Source organism: Arachis hypogaea, chromosome 5 (genome assembly GCF_003086295.3).
Source record: "Arachis hypogaea cultivar Tifrunner chromosome 5, arahy.Tifrunner.gnm2.J5K5, whole genome shotgun sequence".
Taxonomy (NCBI): domain Eukaryota; kingdom Viridiplantae; phylum Streptophyta; class Magnoliopsida; order Fabales; family Fabaceae; genus Arachis; species Arachis hypogaea.
This window is the reverse complement of record NC_092040.1, coordinates 42833545-42852159: the sequence shown is the minus strand read 5'-3', so window position 1 is coordinate 42852159 and position 18615 is coordinate 42833545. Positions and strand designations below refer to the sequence as shown.

Sequence of the window (18615 nt, the reverse complement as noted above, 5' to 3'; positions counted from 1 at the left end):
TTCAATTTCAACACAAAATAAAATGAACATATGCATACATAGTAAATGAACATCCGCTTTAGTTGATAATAAACATCTAACAAATTAACCAAAATTTCATCCGTGCACCATGTTTACATAGCCTAACTCAAACCCATGTTCAATTCAAGAAAACATAAACTAAGTCTAATCCAATTTTTCTCCATTACTCCAAAACCACTTAAAAAAAGAAACTAGTAAAGCATGTACATGCAGAATTCAGCAAATCAAGCAAAAGATCAATATTATAAGTAAAATAAACATCCACTTTTCGAATAAATGAACCATCTGCATAATAATAAAATGAACATCCACTTTAGTTGATAATAAATATCATTAAGAACTTTTATTCAATTATTTCATTACCAACAACACAATCAGACAGCATATATGCTACTACATAATGTTTTTTGTTGTTATTATATGCATGATATGTTGCTAGTAATTAAAAAGAAACTAAGTCATAGTTGGATGCATGCTAAAAAAGTACAGAATACCACTTCTATGTTATGCCGCTTATTTTTGGTAAAAGTCTCTTCCCACCATGATATGCCGCTTATTTTTGGCAAAAGCTTGACATAAAAATCAAAGCAAACTTGCAGCTATTCTGCAAAAAATGGTGTATATTAAACAAATTATAGAAAAGATAGCTTACTATTAATTGACTTATTCCAATGGCTAGATCAACTTTTAGTTTGTTTTTGAATAAAACTATATTTTATTTGTCTATTTCTTATATTATTTAGTTAGCAATTTATCTTTGTGATAAAAAAAACTTCAAACCCTTTTTAATCTTTAGAAACAACTTTCAACAACATTTTGATGTGAAACATTTTTCAGCACAGAAAATAATTAAACCCTTTAGAATTCATAGAAATAATTTCACACAAAATGGCATATCATTAGAGTCAAAAGAGAAAGAATCAACCAACATTATCAATGTCCCAAACTCTGGCAATTTCAAATGAAGTTGTTGCTAAACGAGGCACACTTGGACTAAAACAAACATCAGTTCTCATAGACGAATGCTCTTCAAAAACAGCCTTCTGCTTCAAGGTATCCATGTGCCATAAAACAGCCTGCACAGAAAAATAATTGGAAGGAAAGCGGGGGCAAGCGAACTAGCTGCAACCGGCGACATAGGAGGCGCGCGCTGGAGGGTGAGCAGCAGGGGTCTAGACGACGCCGATGGAGGTGCGGGGTCACTCGTCGCCGCTGCGGTGGGATGGTCAAGAGAGGTCTTAAAGATTGGGTAGGGAGGGTTGCCGTAAGAAAAGGATTGGAGAAAAATTGAATTAGGGATTAGATGATTATAATTAAAATAAAACTGAATGGAGTTTTTGAAATTATGGTAAAAGATGAGTTAGTTTTTATTTTTTATTGATATTGGACTTAATAAACAGCTCATTGTACATATTGTATAGATATTCCATTGACTTTTTAGCAAAATTCCTTTATAAAATGTTATTTTATGTGTCTTCATGGAAACATCCGCCTACTAATAATTAAGATGATAGCGTCTAATTTCACCGTTTAATTATACGTAATTTTAGAATATAATGATCAGTTTTTGACTATGCGTATTCAAAGTCCGTTATGATTAAATATGATTTTCATTTTAATAGTAAATTTCTCTATAAGAATGTCCAAGTTACGGTGACATCATTATTTCTTTGTGTTGTATTATTAAGAGTGGGTAGGATAAACTAAAAAGAAAATAACGAAAATTATCCGAATATGAATTCACATATTATCATTGTGCTTATGATTTATCAAAAGTTATTTGTTGAGTTGTGTTATTCTGGATCTGCTGACTTAGTAAAAGGATAAGCACTTGGATGCATAAATAATAGGTGAATGTTATGGTGTACTTAAGTTACTAAAAGAAGTAAATAAATTATATTTAATAAATTTTACATGATTTATTTTTTATTTTAAATATTTTATTTTTTATTTAAAAAAAAAATTAGGCAATTTAATCTTCATAACAAAAACACTGTACAACTCACTTAAATAATACTATGAAAAGTCAAATGCTTTAACCGCACCTATCAATTTCTAATACGAAGACAGAAGTGAATGTGTCTGTGTATCTTATCAATCTTGTCTAATGATGTTGGACTAGTAATAGAAGTTAATATACAATACGATTTCGTCCAATTATATCACATGGTAGGTGTGCATGATTTTCTGCTAGACATTATCCATTAAATTTTGGTGAGGCTCACTAATGCATTTGGAAGAAAACAAAATACAAAATGTCAGATGAATACAAATTCAACAAGATTCTTTAATTTCAGAGCAAACTATTCACCCTTTTTTCTTTCTATTTTCTCTTTTCCACATGCTTTATATATACATACATAGAAACTATGGTTACAAGCTTACAAACAATAACGCTGGCACTTAAATTTAACTTGAAGATATTTTTGTTTTTTAGCATAGTAATACAAGCACCAGCGGTTATTGGGGAAAAAAAAAGAAAAAGAAAAAAGAAGAGAGTTGAATTTGGAGAGAGAGTTCCGTTGTGATGATATATATTAGTTCCTATTAATTAATGGAAGTTACCAACGTTTTCTTGTTCTTCCAATTCGATACCAACCTCAGCAAATCTTTTCTCTTTGTAAACATACCACTTAGCAGCAACAAAGTAAATGACGACATTGATAGCACTCAACAAAGCCAAAAGCCAATAAAAATCATAAAGCTTCCCTTGGTTGAGGTTATCGGCAAGCCATGGTTTTCCATGCGCCGTCAATTTATTCACTATGGAGACCAACAAGGAACTAAAGAAGAATCCTAACGCCAACGTGCTCAAGAACAAACCAGTGCTCATTGTTTTCATCCCTTTCGGACACTCTCTCAGGAAGAAATCAAGTTGTCCCATGTACATGAACGCTTCTCCCACACCCACCAAGAAGAACTGCGGAACTAGCCAGAACACAGTCATTGGAATCTTGCTATGGGGAGTGTGCACCAGTCCATGTGATCTTGCTTCTTTCAACCGCTTAATTTCTATTGCGGCTGCTGCCACCATGGACAACACCGAAAACACTAAGCCCGTGCCCACGCGCTGCAAGGGGCTGAGCCCGTGCGGGTTCATGAGGAGTTTCTTGGCCACCGGAGCCACGAAGCGGTCGTAGAAGGGGACGGTTAGGAGGATGGTTCCGATTAGGAAGACGGTCATGGATGCCGGAGGGATTTTGAAGGTTTTTCCTATGTGGCAGTCCATGGTAACCGCTTGTGAGACCGAGAATGTTGTCATTTGTGCGTGGATGCACCAAAACATGATTGTCGTTGCCCATATCGGAAGCATTCTTAAAACCAATTTCACTTCTTCTACGTCCGTTAAAGTTGTTAGATACCATTTATTGTTCTTCATCGCTTCTGTTCCACTTGAATCCTTCATTGCAGCCTTGTCTAAGAACCTGCTCCGTCAACATAATTCAATTAAATAACAATCTATATCCAGCTAGCTTACCCATTTCTTGCCCATGCATGCACAATATATTATTCTTGTATTATCTGGACTTCCAAATAATATATAATTTACACGAATATTTAATTATTGGTTATTGGTTTAGGATACAAGTATACATATATAGCCTTCTTGTCCGTGAGAGAGGCAGCAATGGGAGGTTATTGTTGCATGCTCGTGAACATTTCTAGAGATTAAAGCTACCCTGCCCCTCGTGAGTGGCATAACCAAACTATAATAATTAACTTTACTTTAAATATACACTATTATATACTATTATAAATTAAACATTAAGAGAAAGCTAAGGTGTACACTCCTCCTTATTATTACTCTTGAAATTAAGTTTTTCCCATACCCATCAAAGCCCGATTTTCATTATGGATGGAAATTCAAGTACAATTATCCATGTAAAGTTAATAGTTGAAAGTTATTAGATAAAAAATTTAGTTAAATCAATTAAATTATTTAACGATTTTTAATTATTAACTCCACATAAAATTGATTGCATCTAAATTTTTACCTAATTAATTATATATAAAATAAAAAATTATATTTTTATTTAAAAAATTTATTTTTAATTTGTCTAAAGAATAAAATATATATTAAAAATAAATTAAATAATATTTATATTTATACACAAATATATTAATAATTAATTTTAATAACTGATTTTAGTATATAAATAATACTTTTATATAAAATATATACATAATTGAATAAAAATAAGTTTTTGTACAACTCTCTTGTATAATTTTTTTATAGAATAAAAGACAATTTTTTTTCTCATTTCTTATTATATATTCTTTAAAAAGAAAAAGAAAGAGAGCGGGAAAATTATATATATTACCTGAACTGGTTGGAGTGAGGCAACCTTTGTTTGTTGGATTGGAGTCCGTCAGCAGGTATGTAATCCTCGTGAAAGAAGAAAGAAGAATCAGAAGGAGGTTGCAAGTGCCTCTTTCTCCAAGCAGCCACAAACACCACCGCAATCTGAGTCAATGGGCTACCCACCGGTTTCTTGTAACGGTACTTCTTAGTGCCTGAGAGAAACACAGTGAGAGCCACCAGAATGGCGACGGCGCATATTCCATAACCCCAAACCCTTCCCTGATTGTCCTGAATGTACACAAGAACCGTCACGGCCGCCAAGGACCCTGTGCTCACGAAGAAGTAGAACCAGTTGAAGAATTTAAGCATTTGCTTTCTCTCTTTCTCGTCAGTATCGTCGAACTGGTCTGAACCAAACCCGGATACGCTTGATTTGAGGCCTCCGGTGCCAAGCGCCGTCATGTAAAGTGCTAAGTATAACACCGTTAACTGTTTGCTGGTGGCTCTTTCGCAAGGTCCCCCACTGTCTCCTGTGCATTTTGGAGGATGTAAGCTTGGTATTTTCGTCGACATAGCCAAGATCGCCACCCCCTGTTTATTTATTATTTCGTTATTATTAGACATCAGCAGGAGTTTAATAAATTAATTAAATAGATCTACTACATACATGCTGGCTGGATATGGTTTATGTCCATCTTTATTGAACAGATCGAAACAAGAAACAAATTAAACATATATATTACCGTTGCTTGAACAGCAGCGAAGATGGCAATGGTGCGGTATCTGCCAATCATGAAAGTGAAAGAAGGAAATGAAGGATGAAGCTTGTTGAAAGAAAGAAAGAAAGTAAAAATCTATCTATATATAGTACCTTCCGAGAAAGGTGTCAGCTAGAAAGCCACCGAGCAAACAAAGCATGAATGAGGTGCCCAAGAAGTTAGTGACAACGTTGGCAGACTCAGCATTGCCCAAGTGCATGGTACCGGTCAAGTACGTCACCAAATTCACCGCAATACCCAGTGTCGTCATCCTCTCCATCACTTCTCCTCCTGTTATTATTACATATATAATCAATAAGACTAGCTAGAAGAAGAGATATATATGCATATCATGATGATGAGTTGATTAATGAAGAAGTGACCTAGAATCATGGCGGAGGCAGACCAGCCACCGGTCTTGGACCGCTCTGCTGGAGCACCCTTGTAGTTGGTGGCATCTGGGATTGTTTTCTCTTGTGTTGTGGGGAGAGCACTCATTATGCTACAAATATCAGATCAGATAGTGAAGCTTCTATGGGAGAAGTAAGGGGTGCTATGCCTCAGGATCCACCACCCTCACCCCTTTATATACAACAAGGAAAGGGCCATAATGGAACAGTAGTAGTACTATTCTTTTTATTATTATTATTATTGAATTTATGTTCCACCACCCTGCCCTTTAATTAACCCTACCTTACTTCTAGTTAATAATGGTGACTGCCCATATAAATATGTGAAAATGATAGTAATAATTTGATATAAGTATTAGTCCAATTGTTTTTCTGTAAATTTAATTAAATATATTAAATTATTTACTATTTTTTAATTATTTAAATTTATATAAAAATAATTATACGTAAATTCTATTTTTAATATATTTGATAAAATTATTTAATATAATATTTTTATATTTTAACTATAATTTTTATATAAAAGTATTTGTTTTAAATAATATTTCTATTATGATAATTTATATGTAATTATTTTTATATAAAATTAATAATTAAAAATTAATAAATAATATTTTATTTAAGAGAAAGTATAGGGAACCAATGATCTAAGTGTACAATGCGAACAATGAAGGTTTAGAAAGTATTAGAGATATGATTATTAGTGTTACATTATCCTATTAGGTTATGTTTTTTAGATGAGTGGTTTCAGGACATAGTATTAGAGTTCCAGATCCAGAAAGTCAAGAATTCGAACCTTGGTGAACCCAAAATTAGCTTTTTATACCCAAAAAAACTCTATCTAAGTTTCCACCTTATATTATTTCTCTCATTATGTTCCCACACGCAGCCTCCTTTCATTAGCTTCTCTTCTTCAATTTAACTATATTATTCTATAACTATTATATATCCAATTTTCAAACTCCATCTATTTACGCAAATGTATATATTTCTCTTAAACAATAATAGTAATAATAAGGAGATAGACAAGGTGGCTTATTACATATACTCTTCAATCAAGTTGCGGGATTTCTTGATGACAACCATCAACTAACTGTGTAACATATAATAAATATATATATGTTAACTTCAGTAGATTTCCTTTTGTTGTATTTGTGTTTTGGTAGTAGTTTAATTTGTTTCTTTCAGTCAGAGAACCGATACAATTTGACATAAATTAATATGAAATATTTGAATAAATTGCTATAATTGTTGCTGAAAAAAGAAAAGAATGTATATGTACATATCAAGAAATTTTCAATTTTATATATCTTCATCTTGTAGTGACCTTCTTGTTTAATTTCCTACGGCCTCTTCTTTTCTTGTTGCACGTGACAACAACTAGGACGAACTGTTGATCGAGACAAATTCCATGGCATAACGGAAAGTCTTAAAATATACATAGAAGATAGTGATTAGCATAATTTTTACCAATAATAATTTCCAAAACACTCTTATATTCAGTTGAATTTTTTAATATTTGTTTAATTTACACTAGGCAATTAGAGGAGAATAATGAATCAAATTTAAATAGCAAACACACACATTGATGCAAAGTTGCGAACCTAACTACGCATGCAAACGGGAGTGAATGTACCGAAATTTGAACTATTGCAAAGGTTTCCATTTTATTCAAACTTGAATATTAGCAGAAGAGAGTAGCAGTTGCAGCTATAGTAAAACTAAATTTCATTACCTTCGTCGATTCATGTCTATTTAATATCCAAAATTTGGTTTGTGATAGATTGAAAAGTGAGAATTGTGTTAAAATTTTAATCTTGACTAGCTTTAGTCTTATATTTGTTTAGTTTAAATTAACTAAATAACTTTAACATTTTAAAAAATCTTAGTTTCTATGAAAAATGACATATATGTCTAATAAATATTCTCTTTAACTTTTTTAAACATAAAGAAAGTTTGGATATTTTTTATGATTTTATAAATTAATAAATACATTTAAATTTAGTTTATTTAAAACTGAAAAAGATGATTAAGAAAGAATATCATTATAAATGTATCTTTTATATATACTAACTTGATTTTGTAATTACTATGACATATTTCTATCTTTATCAACCACCTTATTTTTCTTGTTTATGTTGTACTAACAAGTAAGAATTGGCTATTTATGTTTCAGAATTGGCTACTTTTCTTATTTTTTTATCTCACTACTTATTACTAATTAACCATGCAAGTTAATTTTGACATTATTTTTAAACTTACATGTGATACTTAATAATTTTTCTATAATCAGGTATAATTCTTTTAAATGCATTCGTATGCATGATCCCCTTATATCTGTTTAAATATTAAAAAATATTATACCGTGATATAAGAATAATAAAATGTATTTCAAGTGCAGTTTTGAAATTTTAGAATAATTCACATTCACACAATTAAAAAATAAAAATAAAATTTGTTTTATTTTTTTGTCTTGTTTTCTAACAAAACTTTGTTTTTATATCTGATAATCCATGACCATATTTTATAATTAGCAAAAAAAAAAAAAAAAGTAAGAAGCGGTGCAGAAAACCATTCAAGTTATGACGCGCGTCTTCTTGCTGGTGGGAGTTAATTAGCACCACAACTTTATTCAAAAAATATATTGATTGATTGATTGATACTAGTCATAGATAATATGTGTTCGTTGTCAATTTCTGTTTCATTATCATGCTATTTAAAAAACCCTTTTATAAAGAAAAAAAAAAGTGAAAACGTTTATATATCGGAGTCGAATATTAACAAACAAAATACATTTTATTTGGATGGCGGTTGGCACCATATATCATTATTTGAATTTCATTTTTTTTAAGGGTTCTATAATTTTTTCACTAACTCAACATCTAATAATGACTGACGTCAAACTCAATTTAGCAGATACATACAAAGTTTTAGCTGATAAATACTTTTGGACACTGTCAAGATGTTAAATATAATTTTTTTAAAAAGATAATAAATATGCTAAATTTTCAAAATATTTATTATATAAAATTTTACAAAAATATGAAAATGCTTTAAATAAATAACTTTAATGAAAAAAGAACTCTAAGTACTTATAGGATAACAGTAAAATGCATGTTTATCAAAATATGGGGATAATTTGCAAAATAGGAAAAATATTAGTAACAATTTTTATTTATAAAATAATTTAATTTTAATGTATTCACGTGTAAAAAAATTTTACATGTGTATTTAATTATGTATCACCGCATAAATAAAAATAACTACTTTCAACAATCATACGTAAATAGTCATTTAAATGAATAAATATAATTGATGAACGATAGTATTACATTAAAATTAAACTCTTTATAAAATTATTTAAAAAATGAAATTACTTTTTATTGGTTGAAAAATAAAATTAAAAAAAGGTGACTAGTGATTTTTATTTTTTAAAATTAAAAAATTAAAAAATAAAATTTTTGTTGCCTATTTCACCAATATACCATATACTTATAAAATATTAAAATTATACTATTTTTCAAATAAACACCATTCTTACTATCTTAAAAAAATTTAATTATGTAATATTTATTATTTATGTCAATTTTTTTTATCGAACTTACCTTTGATAGAAAATTTTAAATATTTGAAAATTATTAATTATTATTTTTAAATTCAATATTTACTCTTTTTTTTGGACGATTAACACCAAATCTTTAGACCCCATAATAAACACCCTAATAATTTGCGGCATATCAGAGTAAGGAAAAAACGAAACGGCATTAAAACGTCAAATTTGTTCCATGTACAAAGACGTCCAACCCTCTCTTCCTCAGAATTATCTGTAAGTGGCAGTTTTATTTCTATGAGAACCTATTATGATATTATGATTGTAATAAATAATCATTTTTAGTCAATAAATGACCTTTTTAGGAAGTCATAAATCGGCTTTTCGTGCAGTTCAAAGAGCCAATCCATTGATGACGTAACACGTGGTTCAATAATACACTTTAAAACTAGCATAAACTTCATCAACTTGTTTTTATCAGTTAATCAAAATAAGAAAATTAAAAAGGACCATATAATGGAAGAGAGAGAAGTCTTACGTACCCACGCGTTAGATAACCTTAAGTTGGAAGGCACATGACATGATTAATTAAGAATAGAAAACATAATTAGGGCTGCCATCATCTTCTTTATATGATTGTTTAATCACAAAATTAATTTACAATAACATGATTTTATAATAGAATGTATATATCGTATATACATTCTATACATTAAAGTCAATTAATGAGTGTTATATCATTTTCGATATACATTGATACACATGTATGTTTGTAACTTTGTATTTATATGAAAGTCTTATTTGATTAATCAATAGTTTCTATCTATATATACATGGGCGGCAAAAAACTTATTTCATATTATTAATTAGTTATCATATCAGAGACTTCAGCGTATTTCACTATTTATTAAAAAAAAATGCTTTGCAAATTGCAATGTTGAAATAAAAGTGTCCATATTTATCTTTGGTAAATTAATAATATATGGACATTCAGAAGAATATAATAATATATATGGACATTTGAAGTTTTGAACCTCTGACCAGGTATATGGTATTTTAAAAACAATAGAAAAGACTGCATAGGTGAAAATTGATTATCCAAAGTTGACTTCCGAATATGCAAATGATTCTAGCTATAATTTTTTGTCTTGAATAATTGTGAATTATTGCGTATATACTAGTATATACTAATGAAAGTATTATGGTGTGTGATGAGCGAGGGTCAATGGGTTTGGCCGACAACTACATACACCATGTTGCTTACTTGTAATGTGAAGCTTGAAGACGTGCTTTTGGATATACTCTATCCCTTTAACTAATAAGATGCATATTTTAAAACATTGATATAATTTTATCCATTTTTATAAGTTAAATTAGGAAAGTGATTACTCACGTTAAGACGATATTTTTTTTAAATATAATAGTTAAAAATTGTTTAATAATTTAATATATTTAATTAAATTATTTAACATGATAAATAAATAATTATATTATTTTTGTATATGTACCTAAAAAAAGTGTTGAGTGGACAGAAGTAACAAAAAACTGTTTTATGAATTCTTTTTTTCTTTTTCCTTTGTTGTTTTACTAATCATATATTATTGTATTAAAAAGTTAACTTTATATAAAATCAGATGCTTTTAAATCTGAAAATTAAAGATATGTTACATTTAAATTTAATAAGAAATTAAATCACATCTAGTGTAAATTTAAAACAAAACAATAATTTTCTGTTTATTTATATTTTTGCCTAAAAAGTATTCTATATATTTCACGTTAAAGCTTAGACCAACATATATAAAATATTCTGAAGTAGAAAAATGCATCTCATTATTAGCCCTAAAATATTTATAAACGCGGCGGATATATATATATATATATATATATATATATTTGTATATATGAAGTAGAAAAAAATAAAAAATTCAACTAGGCTTTTGATTTTTACTAGCAAATACTGCATGGATAATTAATTTAAATGTGAGAATTGCAAAAAAATGTCTTTTGAGATTGAAAGTTTCCAAATATACTAAACTAATTAAGAGTGGTAATATATATATATATATATATATATATATATATATATATATATATATATATATATATATATATATATATATATATTAAAAATTCATCTAAAAAGTCAACTTTAATTTTTTCAGTCAATATTATCAAATTTTTAAAAATTATTTTTTTATTTAAATTCTGAACTCTAATTTTAAATTTTAAATCTTAAATTATAATTTTAATTCCTAAATATTTTTAAAGAATAAAAATTAGGAAAATAATTTTACAATAAAAAATAAATAATATTAATTAATTAAAAATTAATTTCATATTCTTAAGCATAAATTAATTGTTGATAGGCAGCGTTTGTGAATATTATTGTGACATGGATGGTTGAATGCGTGATTAATTATTGATTTCCCCTCAATTACTAAAAGCAAAGTGTAGGACAGATGCGGATGGAGGTGGCTTGGCATAAGGAAAATCTTTGTAGAATATACATTTGATACCATCATCATGTGGCTTCCCTCCATTTAGATTCTCAACAATTGGGGAAGTTCTCATCTAGTGTGGGGCCTTTCTTTTAGCATCTTCAAGTTCGACCATAATAAAGCCAACTCATTTTTTTAAGAAAATATCCACTGAACCTTGTCCATTGTCCCCCAAGGCTCCAACCCCCCTACCTCGTAAACTTGATATCTTGGAATCCGGTTTTATTTCCATGCTCCTACTCCATAATGGAATTGGCAATATTTTTTAACATATTAAATAAATAAAATTAATATTTAATGTGATCACAAATCTTTTATTTTTGTTTATGGTTCTAAGTTATCTTTCGTATTAACTAAAGTTGGTTTATGGTGGCTAAGGTTTATTTTAAAATTATTTTATTTAATTTAATAATTATAATTTTATATATATAATATTTAAATTATATATTTATTATATATTTTTTGAAAAATAATTAATAAATATAAAATAAAATATTTTTGACTAATTTAAATTTATTTTTTAAATATTTCTGTTCAACTATAAATGAATTGGTTGAATTTAAAAGGTGATGTATATAATTTTTTACTCTAATTGTTATGGAAGGTCGATTATTTAGATGATTGATTTTAAAGGTTTTTTTTTTTTTGGGTCATGGATTGATTTTAAAGTTTAGCTATGAGCCCATGACTGTGGATTTAAACTGTGGGGATTACGTGGAATTTTGTTTTTCAATGATAGGGCAGATGTAGGTGTTGGCACTTACTTGTTTGTGTGTTTTTGGTCCGAGATTGGCATTTAATTTGTTACAACAATTTGTATGACCCATAAGAGAGAGATTGTTATTTAGCTTGGCTGATGTATATGTACACGTTCAATACCTCAATGTGTTCCAACATAAGCAAGACCGATTCCTTTTCCAAATAAATCAATAAATCAAACCTTGAAACTCATTCAATTCTTAATTATATGATCTTAAACCATAGACATTGTTACACTTTTTAATTATGAATAAAATAGAATTAGTGATTTCATCAATTATCTTGTATTCGATATTTTTAAAGATTACTATATAACCATTGTCACATAAATTGACTTATGCTAATGAGATTATGTGTTAATTTTTCAACAAGAAATATCTTGTCAATGTAAGATGAAAAATTTTTATTCATTTTTTAGTAGTTATAATTTTTTTTTTTTACTATCATCTCCAAATGTCACAAATTTATCATCATATTATTTATTTAATTTGATAAAAAATGTGGAGTTTTCGATCATATATTTTGAATATTCATTATTAAAATACAACATGTCTTTGTTCTTCTTGAATACAAGACAAACTTACAAAATTTCATAAAGCTTTAGGTATTTAAAATTTTAAACTAATTTGAATTTTTTTATATTAATTTTTTTTGTTGTCTAAGTATATTATAATCACAAACAATATTATAAATATAATTACTAATTTTTCTTTTGTAAATGAAGCATTAAGAAGAAGAATGACCAGATATGTTACAATTGAAACAAGTGTTGATTCTTAATGAAATTTTAGACTTGATTGATGATTTCTTGTTATTGAAAAGGTGGCCCTTTAATTTTTAAACAAATATGGTTCGGCCTTTTTTTATTTGGAAGAGGAAGCTTTAAAATAATTTTTTAAAATAGGTTTTCTTTCATCCAAAAAGTCAAGGCCAGATTTTATAAAGAGAGGCATTTTATTAACAAAAACTTTGTCCAAGATTTTGAAATTTTGGGTAAATTTCGCTAAATCTCAATGTTTAGGCTTTTAACTTTTTTTTTTTTTGTAGTTTCTCATTTTCAACCAGAGCTTTACTTGTAGCAGCAGCGAAACATTTTAATTTTAATTCTTCTATTTTAGTTTTCTATAACTCATTTTCTTATTTCACAGTGTTATGGGATTCATTTTTGCCTAATTGTTTTTTGAGTTTGGTATTCTCTAATTTCAAAGTTTCAAGTTTTTCTTGTATTTGCTATATTTTTCAAAAAGTTTAGATGATTTTTCAGTCAAGTATAGTCATCAATAATAATATGTAATTTATTAGTTGGGAGTTTAGTATAGTCTTACCATTTTATCTTTGATTTTATTAGCCATAAAATAAAGTTGATGAGCTTCATAGTCAGAATCATTTTTATTATCATTTTTGAGATCTTCTCATAATGTCATGGAAATCTTTTTCTTCTCTTTTATTATTGTTCTCCTTCTTTTCTTGTGGATAGTCAAAATGGTAATAACTAGATTCTGGCAAATAACTTTGTTTTAATCTCTTTTAAAATTTCTTGAAGATGATTTTTTTTTATCTTATTATCCTTCTCAACTTTCTAGTTAGTAAAGAACGCAAGTTCATCGTCACTAAAATTATTTTTTGTTTCTCTTTCTTTGGAAGAGATCTTTAATTTTAGGGCCAAATCTTTTTTCTTTGGTTTATGACATGTTGGTTTATATGTCAACAGTTTTTCTCTCATCCCGTCTTATAAGATATTTTTCAGATTGTTTCTTTTAGTGATAGCAATGCTATTGTTTTTCCTTTTTTTGGTGAGGTTTTTTAGAATCTTTCTTATAAGATATTTTTTGGTATGCTTCTTTCTCATCATATCAAGATTGTTGATGATTATAAAGAATCTTTCAAACATCTTATCTATGCCTTCACATTTTTTTTATGAGAAATATTTGGTACTCCTTCATAAGCTTGTTGATACGAGTTTTTCGAACCTGTTTAGTTCTTTCGTGGGTGAGCAGTAGTTTATTCCATATTTCTTTTGCAATTTTGCACTTTGAGACATTTTTGAATTTTTCAAAATTAATTGCGCAATGCATTACATTGATGGCTTTAGCATTTAGTTCTATTTTCTTTTTGTCTTTATCGTTCCACTCAATATCTTCTTTTGAAACAACATCTCCTTTCTCATTGAGTTTTGGTAGGAATGTCTGGTCCATTGAGAATGATTTTTCAGATATTGTAATCAATGAATTGCACGAAAATTATTATCATTTCTTTCCAATAGACATAGTTAGTACCATTGAAGAATGGCGACCTATTATTGGATTGTCCTTCCGTCAAAGTAAATGCAACAATGTTGTTTGACATGGATCGTTAATTCAAAGCTGTGAAGCTTGCTCCTTGAGTCTAAACTCTGATACCAATTAAAAATTTCCAAGTGAATTGAGAAGGGGAATTGAATTAAGGAACCATTTTTAATGCTAAAAACAAATTGTGCAAAAATTTGATTTTAGGAGATAGAATGTGATTTTGTCTCGTGCTTAGCATAACAAAATATGAAGAAAGTAGAAAAAAAAAAAGATTAGAACTATGATAATGATAATATATCTTGGTTCTGCTACAAAGTACAATATGACCTTATCCAATTTTCACCACAACTATAATAAAATTTTACTATAATTAAATTGAATTACAAACACTAATACCAAGAATCTCACACTTTTGTAAGTTCACCTAAGCAAATCAAAGTTTAGTCACTCATCTAAATGCTAATCTAACTTAATTAAGAAAAATTTAGTACACTTAATCTAGTACACCTTTTTGGAAATCAGACCTTCAATCAGAAAATAAATTGACTTTTGTATGTTTTTTTTATCTTTTGTATCACTCAAAGAAGCTTAATTTTAGACAAAAATAAATAAAAACACATAAAATAAAAGAATAATGATAAAATGTATCATCAGATCTGATGTGATTTTAAATTCCTGCCCTTCCTTCCATCTGAACTCCTTTTATATAGCTTGATATGCTTTCTTCAAGTAGAAAAAATTTTCTTTTGTGTTTAACTAGCCGTTGCACTCATCAAGGTTCTCAATCTTAGTTATCAATGAAAAAACTTTCCTTCTCTGTTCTTTGAACTTTTGTACAACAGCTCTCCAAAAGATGGATAAGATATGCTATACATTGATTAGGAGAGAAGGAATCTTTTCTTCTTTAAATAAAAATAATCATTTATTCAATCTTTTACTATTGAAAAGCATATATATTTTCTTGATATGCAATATCTTTCTATCTTGATATGATCATCCTTAATTGATTCTTATAATGTTTTATTATAAAGTTAATTATAATAGAAAATAGTTAAATATATTTATCATCATAAGGTACAACTCAAATCGTAAATCAACAGGAACCGTAAAAATAGATATGTTCATAGTTTAGAAAAGCTTATGCCAATTTTTTTTTTAAAATTGTGAGTAAAATTAATTAGTAAAAGTTAAAACAACTAAATTTAAGTATTCCCTTCTTAAAAATCTTAATGATGTAATATCAATGATGAGTGACTTGTTTGAGGTATTATGACCCTTGGGACTTAAAATATAGGTTGTTGATCTATCGAAGATAAAGTAATTTAAAGAGTATATTTATTTAGTTAAAATTAAAAGACACTAATTTGACAATTAGTTTATATATACCCATACTTATACTTAGAGTAAAACTAAACCTACAATTTGATGTTCGAAATATATATTTTTATTGATTTGGCAATTAGATTATGATATAGTTACATTGTTTCAATAAACATAATGACAGGTAATAGAGATGTCACAAGTCGATCTTGTGATTGAGATAAAGAAAAAATGACTACCAAAATTTGTAATGATTAAGATTTTGTTTTATTTTATTTTATTATATCTTATTTATTTAATTTTTTTATTCTGTATGTATACTTGATATTTAATAAAATTTTTATTTAATTTTTATTATATATTTAAAATTTGATTACTAATTATGTTAAAAAAAAATTAAAAATAAAAAAGTTGAATTTATTAAAAAAAATCTCTGACAATAAATAGGCGTGAAACAATATAGTGTGGCACCAAAATTATCAGTAAAATTTTTTGCTAGTAACCACCTTTTTTGGCTACTCTCTCTACACAATCCATTGTAGAATTTAATAGTAATAAATTTATTAGCAGATTTTTTTTTGTTATTCTACTGATAAATTCAACAATATTGTGTTTTCTTAAGTGTATGATCATCATAAATTTTTTATTTTTGTTTATGATTCTAAATTTTCTTTCGTATTAGTTAAAGTTGGTTATGATGGCTAAATTTTATTTTTAAAATTATTTTATTTAATTTAATAATTATAATTTTATATATATAATATTTAAAATAATATATTTATTATATATAATATTATATATTTTTTAAAAATAATTAATAAATATAAAATAAAATATTTTTGACTAATTTAAACTTATTTTTATTGTTTTTTTTTTAATATTTCTGTTCAACTCTAAATGGATTGGTTGAATTTAAAAGGTGATGTTTATAATTTTTTACTCTAATTGTTATGGAAGGTCGATTATTTAGATGATTGATTTAAAGTTTTTTTTTTTTGTCAGGATTGATTTTAAAGTTTAGCTATGAGGCTATGACTATGGATTTAAACTGTGGGGATTAGGTGGAATTTTATTGTTCAATGATAGGCCAGACGTAGGTGTTGTCACTTACTTGTTTGTGTGTTTTTGGTTCGATATTGGCATTTAATTTGTTACAACAATTTGTATGACCCATAAGAGAGAGATTGTTATTTAGCTTGGCTGATGTATATATACACACGTTCAATCCCTTAATGTATTCCAACATAAGCAAGACCGATTCCTTTTCCAAATAAATCAAATCTTGAAAGTCATTCAATTCTTAATTATTTGATCTTATATGGCGTAAATTCTTACAACTCATCAACGTAACTCCCCAATCAACCTTATAAAAAGCCACCATTCCCCCAATACGGAACATGCAAACACAGTCAATCATTGCTCTTTAATTCATCTATAAGAGATTAAGAAAGCTAGGCATGGCTCCCAAAACACTCTCCTTGATTTCTGTTTTGATCGGGATCAACGTTCTGTTGATTGCGCAACATGTCTCTGGAAGTGAGAAGGGTCTTTTGGAGTCCAAAAACAATAACAACGATACAGAGACAGAAAGCCTGGAATTGGATTGTCTTCACCCAAAGCCAAAGCCGCAGCCGAAGCCGCAGCCAAAGCCGCAGCCAAAGATCACACCAAGCCCAACTCCAAAGCCCAAGAAAGGAGGATGCCCAAGGGACACATTGAAGCTGGGTGTATGCTCGAGCGTTCTGGACAACCGCGCAAACTTCTCATCGGGTGTACCAAACACTCCTTGCTGCAATTTCTTCTTCGGGCTTTATAACTTTGACGCTGCCTTGTGCCTCTGCACCGCCCTCAAGGGTAACATCCTCGGCATTCATATCAATATTCCCTTCGCCTATTCCTTCCTCTTCAACTTCTGCCACATCCAACAACCACAGGACTTCAAGTGTTTGCCTGACTAATCATGCATCCATGCATACATCAGAGATCAGATCCATCGACATGAGGATCTCTGCAATTTTTGCTTCTTTTTGAATTTTCATAACTAGGTAGTGCGGGAACTGCGTCGATATCAACTGCTACTGCTCCTTCTCCTCTTTCTTTATTTTGTTTACATCTTCGCTATGTAATGAATTGTAAGGAAACCAAAGTGGTGGTTGATCAACCATCGACGTTTTTTTTTGTTTCACCGAGTAATGAATCAAGTTTTCTTCTCTTTTTAACTCTTCTCTTCTTTTACTCTCTGGAGCTTAGATAGAGAATAATCTTGTCTTGTTAATAACCTTACAACCACTTAAAACCAATTATTAGATCCAAAAACATAGTATATAATAGAAATGCTGAAAATAGCTAGAAATATGGGACATACATTATTAACTTTTTTTGATAGTGGGACATACATTATTATGGATATGTAACCAATCAATATTATTCACCATGGGAAGTGAGATAAGAGTTAGATCTATATATCTCTACAATATCTTTGTCCTAAAATAACCCTTATTCGAAGTAATATTTAATAAAAGTTATCTTAAATAGATAAAGACAACATTTTTAATGAATTGTTTTTGAGTAATGCAAAAATAACCAAATTTTTAGCCACTCACAAAAATAATTATCTTTAATTTCTAAAACAACATTTATAAAATATTACAATATAAAAATTTTAGGACAATATTTTTAAATAAAAATATAATATTTTATAAATATTG

The 18615-nt window shown here is 28.4% G+C and overlaps 1 protein-coding gene across 1 annotated transcript; it reads right to left on the bottom strand.

The window, feature by feature from the left end:
- Positions 1-2284: 2284 nt before the first annotated feature.
- Positions 2285-5778, bottom strand: LOC112801528 (protein NRT1/ PTR FAMILY 6.3). The gene is made up of 5 exons (XM_025844317.2): positions 5466-5778; positions 5196-5373; positions 5068-5107; positions 4344-4915; positions 2285-3446 (listed from the first exon to the last, which is right to left on the bottom strand). Exons 1-5 carry the CDS (start codon positions 5578-5580, stop codon positions 2573-2575), a joined length of 1779 nt encoding a protein of 592 aa, XP_025700102.1. The 5' UTR covers positions 5581-5778; the 3' UTR covers positions 2285-2572.
- Positions 5779-18615: the final 12837 nt, after the last annotated feature.

What these genes read in the sequence shown, in the direction of transcription:
- LOC112801528 (XM_025844317.2), bottom strand. Translation starts at nt 5,580, where the DNA reads ATGAGTGCTCTCCCCACAACACAAGAGAAAACAATCCCAGATGCCACC. An exon ending in TCGCTGCTGTTCAAGCAACG is followed by an intron (nt 4,916 to 5,067) that starts GTAATATATATG and finishes ATAAATAAACAG; the next exon opens with GGGGTGGCGATCTTGGCTAT. An exon ending in CCTCACTCCAACCAGTTCAG is followed by an intron (nt 3,447 to 4,343) that starts GTAATATATATA and finishes TTGACGGAGCAG; the next exon opens with GTTCTTAGACAAGGCTGCAA.